Raw genomic sequence first — 17,820 nt, 5'->3', positions numbered from 1 at the left:
AATAGTTAATGACAAACCCATCTCCAGTTACACTGGCCTAGTTAAGTATGCAACCTCCCAGCTATGCAGTAATATACTTCTTAAGGAGGCTGCTCAGGTTTCTTGAGAAACTATTTTAAAAAATAATGCAGCTCTACTCAGAGGCATATCATTTTCCCCTTAAAAAAAAAATCCATGCACACACCCTCATGGAACATTATGTCAGGCCAAAGCACCAAACCAGCTGCTTTTGTTGCAACTACATAGAAGGGAGGGAGGGTACCTCAGCAAGCACTTTCATATTCTCTTTCCAAAATTTAGCAATGCATGAAAATGGCAATCCTAAGTTTGCTGTGGTCCTCACTAGCTACCTCTCACTAGTAATACCTCCTTCTCTCTCAATTCCTATTAACATATGCAGCCTCTATGTTAGCATGGTGATGAAGCAAATACAAAAACTGCATTGAAATGGATATTCACAACAAGGAGACCTGCTGTGACACAACCATAACCACCTAAAATCCTGCTAGCCACATGATAAAAGTGTAACACTATGATGATATATAATTATATGCATCAATAAATCTGCATATATAAAAAGGTATATTTTACCTCCCAGTTAGTAATTCACAATGGGAGTAAATCACATGGGACTCCCATTTTCTTCATGGTGAAAAAAGGCCTTTCTTTATTCACATAACTCCTTTTCACACAGTTTATAAACCTCTTGTGGGACTCCAATTGGTTAGTAGTTTTCTTGCCAATTACTTTTATTGGTTAGTAACAAATTACTCTGTATTGATTGGTCACTCAAACTCTCAGTGTCTATGTGCAAGGACAGTTGTTCGTGAAAGAATTTTCATTTTTCTATCAAACAGTGCAAAGACAGTTAATGCAGGTGCAGGTTATTTTTTTACCCAGGAATAGATTATTATGTTAACAATTGCTCACAACAGGATTGCTTTCACATGGGAACTTCCAAAATGCCAGCTCTGACAAGGCCAGACACTGATTCCAGGACAGAAGGCTTGATTTTATGAAGCCTTTCTTTACGATTTTTCTACCTTACTGCAACAATTCCCCAAATGAAATCAATTTCATAGCTAGCACTTTAAAAAAAAAGATAAATAAATGATGGAGAAATATACACAAAATTGCACCACAATACTTTTCAGCCCAGTGTTATAGGAGGTAAATGCATCACCAGTGCATTTAGGACTGCTTTCCTTGTCCAAGTATTGAAAAAAAGTGTGGAACCAAAGTGTACTAAGTCACAGAATTTCCAGATATGTGAGTTTTAGCAATACAGTTTCAAAATAGTTCTGTTGTTAGAGCATTTTTGTTTTCTCTTATAAATACAGATTAAATGAAAAGAGTAAATAATAGTGCTCCATAAAAAAAACCCTAAGAGACTAGACAAAGTATTTTAAAATTAAAACATAGTTAAAATTATCAAATTCACTTGGCCTAGGAAAGCCATATACTCAGAAGTTGTAGCACAATTGAAAAAATTCAAGCCACACAAATCCTAACTGATCTGCAATGGCATAGTGATCTGGTTTTTAAATATCCAAATTCTCCCAATTTTTCTGCCCCATATAAAAATGTGATTACTAGAGTCTTTAGGTTGCCTTGGCCTTCCATTGTTGAAATTTCAGATAAGCTTTTGTAAGTGTTCCCAGGTTAAGAGGAAAAAAAAAAAGGAACAGCTGAAGTGAAGAGTCTGATTCTTTAGACAATAAAAGCACAGCTCTTCATTCATGGCTGCACATGCACGTTAAGTTATGACACTTTAAAAGTAGGAAGTCACATTCTATGAAAGGCATTAAGAACAACTGCACATTGCTTTTCCATGGGCAAACATCAGAGAACTAAATGTTTTGGTTTTCCCATTCAAATTCAAAACAGAAAAGACACAAGATGTGGAATTGCTAAAAACAAACTCCTAAAGTAGTGGAGCACCTCAGAATCTCTTCTGAGGAAAAGAAGCATTATTATAGTTGTTCTACTAGGGGCAGCTCTAAGAAAAACTGAAATATTGAAGGCATTCAAGCATGTAGCAAGTATGATCAGCAAAAAAGCTTCACATTGCAACAGCTTTGCTGTCCAAAAGATGAAAACAAAAGCCTTGAGCACAGATTGTTTTCCAAAATACTGTTCTTTCTTCCCATAACAGCATCATCTGCTGCAGCACGCACTCATTCATCTCTTTGGAGGGGGGGGATTCTTTCAGAGGAAAAAGAAAAATCTTACTAAATCAATCAAGTCCTTCCTATCAGAAATCCCAGCAAAGGCATCAGACTTACAAAGTTGACAGAGAGGGTTCCTTTGCGCTGCCTCATCTGCATCCCAAACGCCTCCGATCTGGTTCCCTTGCGCCTTCGCGTCACCTCATCTGGAGGGAAAATGAAATTAAATGTCATTAATGTGACATCAGATAGACTTCACTTGTAAAAGCACCACAGACATCCAGCCTGGCACCCTGCCTTTCAGATCAGAAACTACTGAACAGTCCAAAGAAAGCCAAATTGTCATGTTATATCTGGCCAATCTAAAATCACCAGGGATTAGGAAAAACATCTTTTGTTTATCCTCACAGGTGATCCCCATGGCCTCATGAAAAACAGTGAATTAAACACCTAAGTTGTGCACTTTGCTGGCAGGATCAGTTTCAGTACTTTTAAATCCTGCTTCTCCTTTCAGTCACTCAGTTCATGGAACAGCTGCTTAATTGTTATTGTTACTATATAATACATCAAGAGCTGAAACTCTGCCAAGTTATATGAAGCACTCAGTAAATCTCTGGTGAATGAAACCCTAGAACACTTAGCTTTCTTTTTCCAGTTTTCATTTGCCTTCTTCTTAACACTGTCTCTAGAGACATTCAGGAAGATTTACAGTCTCACTGAAAGCAAAGAACTCACAGAAAGCTAAGAGCCCAATTTAATTACCCTCTTTATCCTTTGCTCCCAATGCCAGTCCCATCATCTTGGGTCCAGCTCCAAAGATCTGCAGCTTCTTCAGTTCGGTGTTTCTACTCATTTCTCCAGCCTCTGCCTAAAAATAAATACAAGACCACATCAGCACAAACCATGAATATTCCCCATCCAGGTTCCTTCACAATTTGTTTCTATTCCACTCTCCCAGAATATGTGCTCATCAAAAGAAGCAGGCCTGAAAAGATATGATTATCTGTTCCTAAAGGCAATGAACATATGCAAATGGAGTAAGAAAGAGAATTTTTGTCCCAAATTTCCAAATTATTTCCCATCTAATATTCTAAATCAACTACAAGTGACCTCTACACCAAATAAAAGAACTAGGTTTGACATTTTGCAAAAAATAAGACTGCCAGAGCAACTTTTCCCAAAATCACTATGATTCACTCAAGTGCCTGGATCTTAATGCAGTTTCAACAGGATTTCCTTATCTGCTTCCCTGAGTAGATACATCCACAGGACACTAATGAGATCCAACCAACTCTCTTAAGCTTGGCTGCTTCTGGGCTTATTTGTGATGAAATGTTGTGAGTACAATTCAGATCACAGCTACTCATGTTGCAAGCTCAAGATCAGAAGTAAAAGGACCCATTTGGTGACAGCTCCATGCCCCTGCCAGCGATGTTTACTGAGTCTTCTGCTCTAATGAACTTCTTTCTGTTTCCCATTACTGACCTACCTCATTTTCTCACATCACTACCACTAATCTAACAACAAAAAGAAGAAAAAGAAGAAAATATTCTGCTTTTATCTGCAACACAATTACCTTGGCATTTTTCTTTATGCTGCCTCCTTATAGTTTGAAAAATCTCTCTGATGTGGTACAGGAGGCCACTAAATTCTCACTGTTCAAAAACCTCCTCCTGAAATTCACTGATCTTAAAAGATCTCAGCAAGACTATCAATTTTGAAGGTGGGCATGTAATTTTAAAGACATTATTCTTCAGTTGTATCCTGATGTATCCTGATGATACTTCATCTGTTATTTTTCAAAGTTACAGCCTGATATCTCATGCCGGTCCCTTGGGGTGACCTGCCTTTCAAGTCTTTAATCAATTATTAAAAAAACCCAAAAAATATATTCTTAAATGGTGTTTAACCTAAGTTCTAATACACTGGCAATAAACATTAAAAAATATTATTCTTCTGCCTTAATCAGTTGTTTTTCTTGCTTCCAGAAGACATTTGAAGATATAGTTTGCTATGCATTATTACTCTAAAGAATTTTTAGTGATATTTACAGTCCCTGTTCCCACTGAACTGGGTATGCATCATGCTAACAGGCATCTTTCCAACCTAATTACTGCTCATATTCTTATTTTGAACATTTATATATTCTTATTAAATTATTTGCACTTTATATGTGACCAACTCTGTAAGCCCACTGTGCAACCATGCAAATTTTTCCTCACCAATTCCTCACTTTTTGGCTAACAAACCATAAGGAAACACACCAGAGACTTCCTAGTTCCTCATTTTCCATTTGAAATTCATTAACAACTCAACCATTCCCTCAACTAATAGAACCTGACAGAATCAACCCACATATTTCAGCACAGACAATTTCCTCAATTATGTCCACAGACACAATTCCCTCAATTTCTCCTAGTATTGTAACCAAGGATAGTTTTCTCAATGAGATATGAAAAACAACTTTATTATCATATTTAATAAAAGCAAATCATTAACATGCAGCAAGGAAGTTTTACACCTCAGTTTAAAAATTCATTACCTAAATATATTTTCATAACTCCTCAGCTCAGATTTACTTGGATACCACTAAACCTTAGTGGATGAAATCCATTCATGTTTAAAGAGCTCCAGAGTTTTGAAAAAGAACAGTTTGCATATTGGAAGATAAATGTTTTTTAAAAATCAGATTCCCATGTAACTTCATGAACACTGACCAGATATTGACACTGAAAGGTGTAAATACCAAAAGTATTCAGAAGCCCCACTGAGCATTTTTCTGCTGTGTCCTTCAAGACTGTAAAACAAACCAAACTCACAACTGTGAGTGCATGGAAGCAGCAGCAATCCTTGCCATTCTCTCACTGCTAACAACACAAAACTCCAGCTCACTTTTGCATTATTGTTTCTCTACACAATTGAAATTAACTTGATTAAACTGTGATTCTGCTCTTATCTCCTCTTTGTCCTGAAGGATACAGACTGTCTTTTACCTTCTCAACTGAAAGTACAAGCCAAGGGTTTTTACTGGGCCAAGCCTAATAACACAATCCAGTTACACTGGATTCACTCACTATTCTCTTGTCTCACCCCTCATCAATTCTGAAACATTTGCAACCCCACTCCTCCACCCCCAATGTACAACAATTACAACCTGTAACCAAAATATTTACATGTTTGGGGCATTTGTCAGCATCTCCCAGAGTTCTTTTGTTTCATAGTTATTGACATGGAAAGAAATCTTTCAAGCAAAAAAACCCCAAAGCTTATTTTACTGTGTTATTCTGCAATCATAAAGAAAGCTGAAAGCAGATTTATTACTTAGAATTGTTTTTAAGAAAATTCTCTGGACATTAACTTAATGTCCTTTGAGAAAACAGCACTTTTTGTTCCAGTACTGCAATTCTTCACCAGAAATGACCATGACATAGCCTCATTAGACAAATCCCTTGTCAGCTAAAATACACCCCAACAGATCATCTACGAAGACACTATTATCCTTTTCTAAGAAAGTATTCTCCTAAATTTAAGCTTTCCTTAAGGATATTCTCTTTTCCTAATCTGAATTAATTTACTTTTATTGTCATTTTCTTTACAAGTCTTTAGGAACTCAGCTGCCTTTCTCCAGCTTTTATTTGTGAAAGCTTTCTTCAGAGAACACAGAATAAAGCATTAAATTTATTTTCTGAACATAACTGCTCACCATCTAATTACTCCGTTCCTATTCAGAGACAATGTTTACAACTGACATTTGACTATAGTATCCAAAGATTCTCAAGCTATCTTTCACAGAGGAGGACATCCATTCCCTATTTAATTTCATTTTTCATGTTCTCAAAAAAATCCTGAAACTTGCTTTTTAAACGTCTCTCACCCCCTTCTACTGCTGAGGATGTTTCTCTATTTCAGTAATTTCTAAATACTGTATTTATACTTCCTTATTAATTGCCCATTCTAAGGTAAGTTATCTGCAAGAAGATGCAGAGGATCTTTGCAAACTACTTCTAGCCCTTGGAAAAGATCTGAGGATCTGCAGAGGTCTGTGGAATTATCCATGCTCACTAACCAGGCACTGGACTACTTGGCACACCACACACAAATCATTCAGATGTTTCAGCTAGAGCAGAATGACATTTATTTAGTAGGTTTTTACATTACTTGCATATTACTGGCTCTCTAAAGATTGTTTAGACAACCTCTGGTCCAATTCCAGGTATGCATTTCAGACAATAAACAGAGTCCTGCCTACAATAAAAAGGTGCACTGAAATCTGGAACAATGTCTCCATGTTCTCAGATATTTATTTTACCCTGCTAGCCTTTCTGGATACTGAGGAAAAATCTGGCTCTAAATGCTGCTCCAGGGATGACTTAACATAGTTATACACAGCTTCCAACACAGCCAAAACCTACTTCTTCTGAATGTGCAAGTAGGATGAGTTTTTTCTGTATTCAAGAACTCACATCAGTCATTTTAGTAACTGTAATGCTTAAAAGATAACCTGCAAAAAATAAATATATTTACATGCCTTTTATTAGGCTTGTAGCCATGTTATCTAAATAAAATTATCCCTTATTTCTGAACTGCAGGCCCTTCAAACAAAGTGAAACACCTTTACAGTGCCAGGATCACCGAAGAATGATCTTTCCAACATGGAGAAATGACAAGTTCCATTAATTCTGCTGAAATCGGCAGGAAAAAAGATCCCACAGAAGTTTGATAAAACAGTGACACTTTTACACCATGTGTGAGAAAAAGGACATACTGGTATTTCAGCATAAGATTCATTCAAATCCAAAGAAGAATTCCACATACCAAATGACTGCTGAAATTTCTGCAGCACTCTCAGATCTTCTGGATAGCTCACTACCAATACTTTGAGAGATCTGGGAAGATCAACAAGCCTGGGACTGCTTGTGTAATGCACTGCTATATGGCTATGAAAAATAACTTCAGGTCAGCTTTAGCAAGCTGAGAAAACAAACTAAAAAAAGACAACTCATCTGAACCATCAGAGAAAGAGACAAAAAATTATACAGGAAAACATCAGAGAAGGAGGCAAAAAATTATAAAGGATACTCAAATACCTCTGTGACAAGAAAGGTGCACTGTAGCAAAAAAGCAGTTAAAGAGGATTTGAAAAAACCTTGTGGTGCTGGAGCTAAGTCTAGAATAGGATGAAGCAAGTAGGAAGTTGGTTGCATATAAATCCAGCTTTCACCCACGCTCTGCTGATGAGCCAGCAGACTCCATGTGAAAAGCCTCAGGATGCTGCCTGCAAGGAGTATCTCTGTCAGAAGGGGAAGGCCTGATTTAAATAGTGCAACAGAGCCATCAGGGCAATACCTCACAATTATTTTCAGTAAGATAGCAATTCTAAATGGTGGTCATTCAGTCTGAACTCAGATTTTCTCAGGAGTTAATATCACCTACTAGAATATCAGAAATTCCTGTAACACCAGTAATTCAGAAAAATTGTAGAGCTCCTATATAGTTGCAGCCATCACTGATCATGTCCTCACACATCTGTTTCAGTTCTTCATAAGTTCCTGCAGTACTGCCCAGCTTGAGATAGTTAGTCCCACATGCAATTCCACAATTAATCATTACTTACATGAATTTGCATTTATGTCTTCAAGAGGCATCTTTTAAAAAGGTTTTTAAAAGTTCTAGAACTTTGTACAAGCAGAAGCTTTAACATCAACTCACAAATAGCTTTCTGTCTTGTTTTCACAAACACATTCCTTACCAATGTACTTAGGCCACTTGTGAGTAAACAAAAAAGCAACTTTTAGAAGTTTTGACACAAATAGTGCACATGCTGTATCAAACCAGATCTCAGAGTTACAAACTGAGTTACTTCTCTGGATTTTAGCTAAATGAAGACTGCTTCCCAGTGGTGCTTCTGAGCAGGTTCCCAAAGGCTGCTGCACTGGTGGGAGAAATAAGAGTTCCCTGTCTGTAAGAGCTGATCAACAGCAATACCTGGGATTTGACACGCCTGGTTCTCTTCAGCATAACATTCATCCTTGAAGCCTGCTTTGGGGAAGCTTGGGCATCTGAACTGAGGTCCTCAGCCTCCACTTTTTCCTTAAGATCCAAGTTAGGCTTTTGGATGCCCTAGAGGAGCAGAGCATAGGACACTGTTGGTCAGGCAGTGCTAATCATCCCACAGCCCATGAATCATTCTGTGTGCTAAGAAACGGGATGAGTGAAGTCATACAGACCATTTGGAAAAGAGGCCAATTAATTCATTCACCCTTCAAATAAGAAAACTGACTCCCAGCTAGCAGGTTATCAAGAGAAAAATAAACATTTTCACTTAAGCATATCATATTTTGCCTTGTTTTCCTTCCCAACATGGCTGGCTTCAGTCCTATAAAGAAATACCAGAAAATAACTACACAAGGTCACATCACAACTTCTGGCCTGTCACAGATAACTGCAAGGGTGGTTCTAGCTTTGCTGGCACAGCTGGAGCTCCTAACAGCACTGACCCCCTGTCCCAGTTTGACATGGAGTAACAGAGCACTCTGTGTGCCTTTAGGTAGCCTGTTCACAGCATGAAAGATGAGCATCTCACCATGAGGCTGACCCCAGACTGGAAGAGCTCGTAGGGATACAGGATCCGTTCATAGTGAGACTTGAGCAAGGAGCCCGTGCCCTTCCCTGGCAGGTAGCCAAGCCTACTCGCCACTTTAGACCATTTCTTCTCTTTGGTCACCACTTCAAAGCCTCCTTTGTTGGCAACAATCTGAAATAAATAAGAAGTTCAGGGTTTTGAGCTGCTCTCACCAGTTTGTGTAAAGCAAGAATCAATTAAACCAATCAAATGTTAAAAGGGTCCATAAAAAATGACAGAATCCTGAAATTACCTTTCATTTCCTGAAAGACTAGTCCTTTAATAACAAATTTTAAGTTATAACTTAGCTATTCTTATTGCTTCATATATTTAATGTGATTTTTAGTTTATTAGCAAATGTAAACTACATACTGTCTGTGACAGGAGGAGCCCAATAGTTAAGGTTTATCATGTGCTGGAGAAAAGATACAAAACCTGCCACAAGAACACACTGAACAGTTAACCCTCACCAGACTTGTGCTCTGCTGTAAAACAGAGTCTGGCCAGCAATAAAGCCCATTTTAACAGACCCCAGGCAGAAGGGAGTCTTGGAGCTCAGAACTCTCACAAAACCCTGAAGGGAAAAGATACTACTATAAAAAGAGGGAAAAGTAAATCTACCTTCCAACTCAGTCCAGTTATTACACATGGCTTCAATTGGTTTGAGACCAGTAATTCACACACAGAACTATCACTGCTCACATCTATATGGACATACAATTAAAAACAAGACCATTTGTCTGCAAGCTATGTAACAGCATATGAGTTGCTTCCTCCAACACATAGGCCACATTTCCACTGCCTCCATTCCTTTTCATTTCACTGCCAAACAAGTTAAAACACAAATGGATTATAATTCCATTCATATTATTGTAAAACTAGTATCATTTTTACAGCAGTGTAGTTTTCCATTGCATTTCTTTACACATGAAGACAAAATTTCAAGCTTAATGTTTCACATACGGTTAGAAACCTCAAGGAAAAACATTTTATTACTGGAGTGAAATTTATGGTTTGCTTGTGAGGCTGAGGTAAAATGAGAAGTCTAACTGTGACAGTGACAAGCAAATTCATTAATTCTGGTTTCTCCTATAATCACACAGAGTTACACTTAAATAAAACAATATTATTGATCGTTATTTTTCAGAATTTACAGAAAAGCTCTAGAAAAACCTTTTAAAATGAAACCTGTCCTAAATTTCAACTTCTCTTTAAAATTTCCAGGAAAACTTGTTTTCTAAAATTATCTAAGCATGAACAACAGCAAAAGAAGCCAGTAACGAACCAAACCAACTCAGAGCTGCAAATCTACAGCCAATTGAAATGTTCCAACTCACTACAGTGACCCAGATATTCTCCAGTACCTCTCTGATATTCTGCATATCCCAGTAAGCCACCACAGACACAAAAAGAAAAAAATACAGGAAGACATTTTATCAGCCCTTCCAGACTTTCCAAAATACCTGACTTTTTCAAAATGAAAATATACTCATTTGCATTTTTACTTACCTAAGAGAAACAAATCTTGATGGGGAATGGAAACTGATGCTCTAACCTAGAAGCACTAGAACTACCAGAACTTCGGTCTTTTCCCTGCAAGAAGAAATCTACCTATTTATATTTATTAGCATTATAGACTTATTTATTATAAGCCTATAATGGTACATTTATTTTGCCAGTGCAAAACCAAATTCCAACAGAGACTTGCGCATAAACTTTGAAAGAAGTTTGGTGTGTTCACCAAACATAACTATGGAAATATTCATTTCTAGCCAGCTTTAAGCCAAGTCTGTTTTGGAAAGTAAAGTTAAGTATTCCTGCAGATGACATGATATATTTTTAAAGACGTGTTTATAAAAACCTCTGGTAGAAAAAAGGAAGGAGAAACTGCAACAGTTCATGACAGAATTGTTGATCAGAGCTGAAATGCACACAAGCATATTGTTGCCTTCCCAAAGAACAGCTCAAACTCCTGCAGCTCCAGCACATGTAAAAATGGAGAACTGAAAACCAAGAGGCCAGCTGACACCAGGACATTCAGGCTAAACAAGGTAATAAATACCTGCTGTATGGAATCCAACCAATCCAGCCAAAGGTAACTAATTTAATTACACTGTGATGTGTTTGCCATAAACATTCCAATTAGAAATGTTTTTACACTGTATTTTCCCAGTTATTTAATCTCTGGATTAATGAGATTAGCACTGTAACACAAGCCCTTCCTCTTGTTTGGCTTCTTGAGCTGCACTGAAAACTGAAATCCCTGTCTGCCTAAGGCCTACAAATACTTACCTTGCTCAAACCATACAGATCCAGTATTTTTCTCTCAACCACAGGGATTTTTAAATTGGATCCTTGGAGTTCCCAAAATTTTGCTAACTGATCCAAGAAGTCCAGTTTCACTCTTGTCATTGCCTGGAATCAGTAAAGGTAGACAATCATGTATGTTCAAAACCAAATGTGACAAAATCTTACAGTCCTGAGAGAAAACAAGGTAAGTTTTTATAGTGTTTCAATTTTCAACATGCATCTTGGAAGGGGAGGTATTTCTTTGTCAGGTAAAAAAAAATCCCTAAAAATAGAAATATTTTTAAAAAGAACAACTTTACAAAAAGAAAATTACATATGCTTTTCTCTCTGCATTTAAGACACTATCAATTAAATTCCTACCAAATAATTTCTTGGTCTGAAAGCAAATGCATGCTTATGAAATAATCAGCATTCCAGGGAGAAACACAGGAACAATTATTAATTGTGACCACCAAGAGAACACTGCATTTGACCTGAAGCCATGGAGAAGAGTTCTAAAACAGAATGACAAAACTAAGATTATGGGTGTGTAGTTTGAATAGAAGTGTGTAATATCACATGGTAGAAAACCTAAGAGTTTCAAGTTTTAGAATATAGTAATATATATTAAAAAAAAAGAGGTTTTAGGGTGGAGGCTAGTGCTTCTTTACCTTCTTCTTCATGGGTTTGGGTGGTTTTGTGTAATCAGATAAAAAGTCTGCATTGCAGGTGGTTGGTTATTAGGTTAAAAGTAAAAATAATTGTCATTTCTTAATTAGAGATTAAAAGGCCTTGTAGAGAGAAAAGGCCCCATTTTTTTAGTTTGTTAGAGTGAAGTGCTGTAGAACTGATGGCTTGTGAGACTGTAACACAGATAAGCACTAATAAACATCTCAGTCCAAACAAGAAACATCATCCCATGCATTTATTTAATCCCAACCCTGGCAAAAAGAAGTTAAGACTCAACATACTGGTGGTGTGAACAGAACAATTATTGGTGGAGAAGAGAGGAAATACCACCAGATTTTATATATGCCAGTTTTTATATATGCCTTATCCACACAAAGGGCCTGTTCTCTGAGTACCCAAATCACTTTCCATAAGGAGCCCCATTTACAAGCCAAATGACATTTTGGTATGTGAACAAAGCAAGGCTTTGAGAAATGTTGCAGAGAAAAGGAAAAACCAGGACAGAATGGAGGTCATACTGCTTTCAAGACAGCTCACATAAGGTTTTAAATCATAAAATTAAGCAGCTATAATAAGCCTATAAAAATAATTTTAAGGCTTAAAAGGCATTATTACGACAGCATGAGGTAACCAGAGGCATCAGAGCAGCAGGAAATATTTTAAGAGGAAAAAATTGCCTGTGGAGCTCTGAAGGCTAGACACTGGCTGCTCTTACTACACACATGATATTTGGAATTCATTCTAGACACCACCAGGTGAATGTGAAAAACTCCTGTGGTTATTTTGGGTAATAAAATAAAAACCAGATTTATCTCCAAGCAAGGCAGAGTTATTTTATACAAACTCTGCCACTGCCAAATATAAATATTAACATCATCTATGGGCTTCTAAAGTGTCCCCCCTCCAGAAACATGCAAATCTCAAGCAGGGATATCTCTTTCTTTCAGAGCAAACACAAAATTATATCAACAGTGGAAGATCTCACCTCCAGTTCATTCAGGCGCTGAATTCGTGGAGTGAAACGAAAACTTTGCACTTCACATGCAAATGGAGGCTGCCAGTCCTAAACAGAGACAGAAAGACATTTTACTGCTTCCAGAAACTTCTCTGCAAAATGCACAAAACCAAACACCCTAATAATGCCTGAGTAAACAAGCTTCCAATAGTAAATTAGTTTCTAAGAACAACTGGTGATATCACTTTCCAATTTTAAGACATTTTTGTGCTTATACAACAATGTTCCTCCCACCATATTTTAGTCTGAAGAAAGATCCTCACAGATTCAAAAATGTCAAAGAAAATAAGGTTGAAAGCATCTCAGTATGCATTACCTCATGCTAAGCTTAAACACAAGACACACTCTGTAGCTGGTTGGTTGTTTATTTATTTTAAATAAAGAATCCATATATCCTGCACAATGAAAAATCCTCAGTGTCAACAGCAACAAAGACTAAATCAGGCACATCTTAACATTTTCTGCTTGTCCACAGTCACTTCAATAAAGACAAGGCCACCAGTCAGGAGCCCAATTCTTTAACAGGAATCGAGCATGAAATTATGACTTTCTCAGCACTGTCAGGGGTCGGTGCAACCACAAGTGCCTCCCAGCCCCATCTCACAGAACTGTGGTACAACATAAAACAAGTTTTTTTAAAATAATTTTTTAAAAATTGAGCTTTTTAGCACATTTTACCCAAGCTTCAGTCACATCAGATCTACCTGGCAGCGACTACACTACGCCATTACAGGTGGCCAAGCCACACAATCTGCTGCAGCACATAAAGGCCTCGAGCACAACCTTAAATATTTACAGCTTCTATTAACAGGAAACAAGCAATTAATCAGTCAGGGTAGTATGAAATGTGTGATTAAGCAATTATTGCAGGTGGCAAATCAACCTGACACGTGTGAAACCCTGCAGGGCAAGCGGCTCAGCAGCCCCAGAGGAACACCAATGCATCCAAGAGCCGGGAAAGTTCCACTTATCCTCAATGAGCAGGACCTGGATCTGCTCCTTGTGGCCTCCCAACCTGAGCTGTGCAGCTTATTTTGGAAAGGGCAGCCCCTTGGAGGTCAAGCTTTCACCGTGTCATTGAACCAAGTGAACGCATTCCGGGAACCAAAACAGGTCAGGAGAGAGCCGTGAAACCCAATCAGCAATCCCCACACCCTCACTGCTCTCAGCTACACGCTGTCTTTTCAGGCTTTTGCCTCTCTCACTGCCTTCAGCTGCATTTAAAGTTTACTTGTACTTTAACAATTTAATGATGAAAGTGCCTTTTGCCAAGCTGTCTGATGGGCAGGTGACCCTAAGGAACCACCAAGCCGTCGGAGAGATTGAGCTGCTGCCTCCTGAGAGCTGTGCACAAACAACACCCGTACACGAACAGGCCGGCCCCCTCCTAACAATCTAAAAATTATACTTATGAATAATGACACACAACGAATAAATAACCTTCCTTCTCTCTCTTCCCCGCCCGCAGCAAACGCCCGATTTCACCTCCAAAGCCTTCCAAAGCTGACTGCTGGCGTTGTGGAAGCAAAAATAGCACCGAGTCCCAGGCACGGCCGTGCGCTCACTATTCGCTTCCCAGCTGCTCAGAGCAGCCTCTACAAACCCCGCTCGGAGGTCAAAGATTCTACAGGTTCCTCGGCGTGCCCGGCACGGACACCGCGGCCTCTGGAGAGCGGCACACGAAGCCCTGAACGAGCGCGGAGCCTGCGCGGCCCCTCACGGGCCAGGCCCGGCCACCGAGGCCCGGCCGCTCTCAGCCCCCGCGGGCGGGCGGTACCTTGGGGGGCCGGATCTTGCAGATGCCGGTTTTCTCGGCCAGGCCGCGGATGCGGCCGATGAAGCCGAGCGGGTCGCTGAACTCCTCCCAGCTGGGCTCGAACACGGGGCACTCGGGCGGCGGCACGAACTCGGCCGCGTAGCGCGACCCGCCGCCCCCCGCCATGGCCGCAGGGGGAGGGGGGCGCCGCCGCCGCCGGGAGCGCAGGGCGGAGAGAGACGGCCGGGGAGCTCAGGGGCTGGGCCGGGGAGCGAGGCGCATCCCCCGGCGGCGCTGCCGGGCGGGGCGGCGGGATGTGCTGCCGAGAGCCGCTGGCGCCGTCCCGGCCGGGACCGCTGCCCCCGCCCGAGCCCCGCTCCTCGCGTCCCGGCCCGCCGGAAATGACGCGCCTTTCTAAGCCCTCCCCGGAAGTTTTGGGATGTTGCCTTCCGATCCAAAAAGTAGTTCCTCCGCCGCGCTATTTCTGGAGAGGTGGCTCCCGCGCTCGCCGCTCCCGGGGACGCCCCCGAGACAGACGCCAGCGCAAATCCGCCCCGTCCGCCGCCCCTCCGGCTACTGTGCCGGGGCAGGAGGGACCGAGGACCGGAGAGGGCGGGGCCACCGCCACTTCCGCCGCGGAGGAATGTGCGACGAAAGCCAAGGGATTCACTTCCGGTTCCGCGGGGCCGCGTCGCCCATTGTCTGTACCGGACGTCAGGAGCGCCAGAGGCCCCGCCCCCTCATGGCCACGCCCCACTACAGGCCCCGCCCCTGCCCTCAGGAGCGGTTGGTGGCGATGGAAGGTGCCGGAATGGGGAAGGGACCCACAAATAACACAGAATGCGACTGCTGGCCCTGCACAGGACACCCCAACAGTCACACCGTGTCCCTGAGACCATTGTCCAAACATTTCTTGAGCTCTGGCAGGCTGTGCTGTGCCCACTGCCCTGGGGAGCTGCTCCAGTGCCCAACCACCCTCTGAGGGAAAAATCTTTTCCTGATACCCAACCGAGCTTCAGGGCACTCGCTCGGGTCCTGTCACTGTCACCACAGAGAGATCTGTATCTTTTACCTGTCCATTGCAACACATTCTCCCAAAGTAAATTGTGTGTCTTTTCAACCAAATAAACTGTGTGTCGTGTTTAACCAGAACTGTGCCTTCACTGTCTGCCAAAAGTCACATTTCACTTCTTTCTTACTGATTATTCAAACTTCCGTGCTGCCGTTCTATTTCAACCTCAGGAAAAGTTAATTCCCTCCTCCTGTTGCCAGGAGGCTTTACAAGATCTGCTGCACGCAGATTAAAACATTTCTCTGCGTCACTTCCCTGCCAGATTAAAGAGGTGTCACCCACATTTTACATGTGGCAAACACACCCCCAATGCAAATGGCTAATTTTAACAGAAGTTACAGGTAAGATCAAACTGATAAAACATTGAGCAAATTCATTTTATTGTGTTGTTCCTGAGTATTCTTACATTTCATAGGGAGATTCTGACATGGATGCTTGATAATTTTATGTAGGACTACATAAGCATGTGGGATTCAGATGTTTCCTTATGACTGTCTAGAAATGATATATCTCTACAAGCTCCTTCCAGTTTTTTTTTTTTCTTTTATTATTTATTATTTGCTTGAGTCTCTCTTCTGAGATTCTTTTGAGGAAATACACATGCCTTGTGTTCCCAACAACAGAATCACCACGTACCCAGTTTCTAAGATAAAGGGTGATTTAGCCAGGAATACCAGAAGGAAAAATCTCCCTGCTCAAAAGTTTTGTTTTAAGATCCAGTCTTTTCCCTGTAGACTCTTCAAGGTTGTTTTGGTTTTATGTTAAGATATTTAGGCTAGTGGAGATCTCTGGGAGGCGATGTTGGGAATGTTGCAGCAGCAAACCTAAATATCCCATATAACCTAAGAGGGCATTTTTCTCATCAATCCTGCAAGAGATCCTTTTAAAAAGAGAATTTTAAGCTTTTCTCTATTACCTGTTCTTCTTTTGGGGCTGTTGGCCTTTAAAACACCTGTCCACATATTGTATTTGCAGGGACCCCCGTAGTAGGGCAGAAGGAATGATGAATCCGACTCCATGTTCTCAGAAGGCTAATTTATTATTTTATGATACTATTTTATATTAAAGAATACTATAATAAACTATACTAAAGAATACAGAAAAGATACTTACAGAAGGCTAAAAAGATAATAATGAAAACTTGTGACTCTTTCCAGAGTCCTGACACAGCTTGCCACTGATTGGTAATGAGTGAAAACAACTCACACCAGAATCCAATGAAACAATCACCTGTGGGTAAACAATCTCCTAACATATTCCAGATGAGGAAAACACAGGAGAATCAAATGAGATAATATTTGTTTTCCCTTTTCTCTGAGGCTTCTCAGCTTCCCAGGAGAAAAATCCTTGGCAAAGGGATTTTTCAGAGAATGTGAATGTGACAGTCCACATGTACTCCATGTCAGTTTTTATTCTCCTTGGTTATCTGGGGTTATTTATCATCTCCCTGAGAGAAGACTTCAGCCCCTCATACAATGTCTGCAGCTGCTCTATGAGAGTAGGGACAGCCCCCTGTCTAACCCCAGGGAATCATAAATATCCTGAGCTGGAAGGGACCAACCAACAACGGTCATCAGGGCCAGTCCCTGACAGCAGCCTTGCTTCTGGACTTTGACACAGAAAAGATCTACCCTGCTATTTTCATGAGGAAATTGATTTGAAGAAGAATCACAGAGTCACAGAATGTTCTGAGTTGGAAGGGACCCACAGGGATCACTGAGTCCAACCCCTGCACAGGGAACCCCAAGAACCCCATTGTGCCTGAGAGCATTGTCCAAACACATTTTGAGCTCCGTCAGGCTGTGCTGTGCCCACTGCCCTGGGGAGCTGTTCCAGTGCCCAGCCACCCTCTGTGGGTAAAACCTTTTCCTGATACCCAACCTAAACCTAAACAGCTTCAGGCTGTGAAAATGCATGTTATATGATTGACTTTTTGGAAATATTAAAACACAATACTATATGTGTTATGTTGGAAAGTTATGCTGCATTAATCCTTTTTTTGTAGTGCTGTAGTGTGGTAGAATATAGTTTTAGGCTACAGAAACTGTGTGATATAAGATACTTTTTCTAACTAGCTCAAGGAGAGATAACAGCCACAAGACACAAAAAAACCCAAGAGAAGAATTATTGCCTCCTTATCGGGAAGAACCAGACTTTGAGGGACCAAGACAATTGATTTATAAGATGAGGGAGGAAGTTGACAATAAC

At 40.5% G+C, this 17,820-nt stretch overlaps 1 protein-coding gene across 2 annotated transcripts in view; it reads right to left on the bottom strand.

Annotated features, from left to right (window-relative positions):
- Positions 1-14,883, bottom strand: part of KDM5A (lysine demethylase 5A) — a 49,299-nt gene extending 34,416 nt beyond the window's left edge. For both annotated transcript variants that reach the window (XM_058804508.1, XM_058804510.1), the window contains exons 1-7: positions 14,562-14,883; positions 12,755-12,832; positions 11,083-11,205; positions 8,752-8,922; positions 8,154-8,288; positions 2,931-3,036; positions 2,286-2,374 (exon numbers count right to left, since the gene is read on the bottom strand). In XM_058804508.1, the coding sequence (XP_058660491.1) occupies positions 2,286-2,374; positions 2,931-3,036; positions 8,154-8,288; positions 8,752-8,922; positions 11,083-11,205; positions 12,755-12,832; positions 14,562-14,726 (867 nt within the window). In that variant the 5' untranslated portion in view covers positions 14,727-14,883. The remainder of the gene's footprint in view (positions 1-2,285; positions 2,375-2,930; positions 3,037-8,153; positions 8,289-8,751; positions 8,923-11,082; positions 11,206-12,754; positions 12,833-14,561) is intronic.
- Between the last annotated feature and the right edge of the window lie 2,937 nt (positions 14,884-17,820).

Source organism: Ammospiza caudacuta, chromosome 5, assembly GCF_027887145.1.
Source record: "Ammospiza caudacuta isolate bAmmCau1 chromosome 5, bAmmCau1.pri, whole genome shotgun sequence".
NCBI lineage: Eukaryota > Metazoa > Chordata > Aves > Passeriformes > Passerellidae > Ammospiza > Ammospiza caudacuta.
The sequence above is the reverse complement of the archived record's forward strand: the minus strand, read 5'-3'. Positions and strand labels throughout refer to the sequence as shown.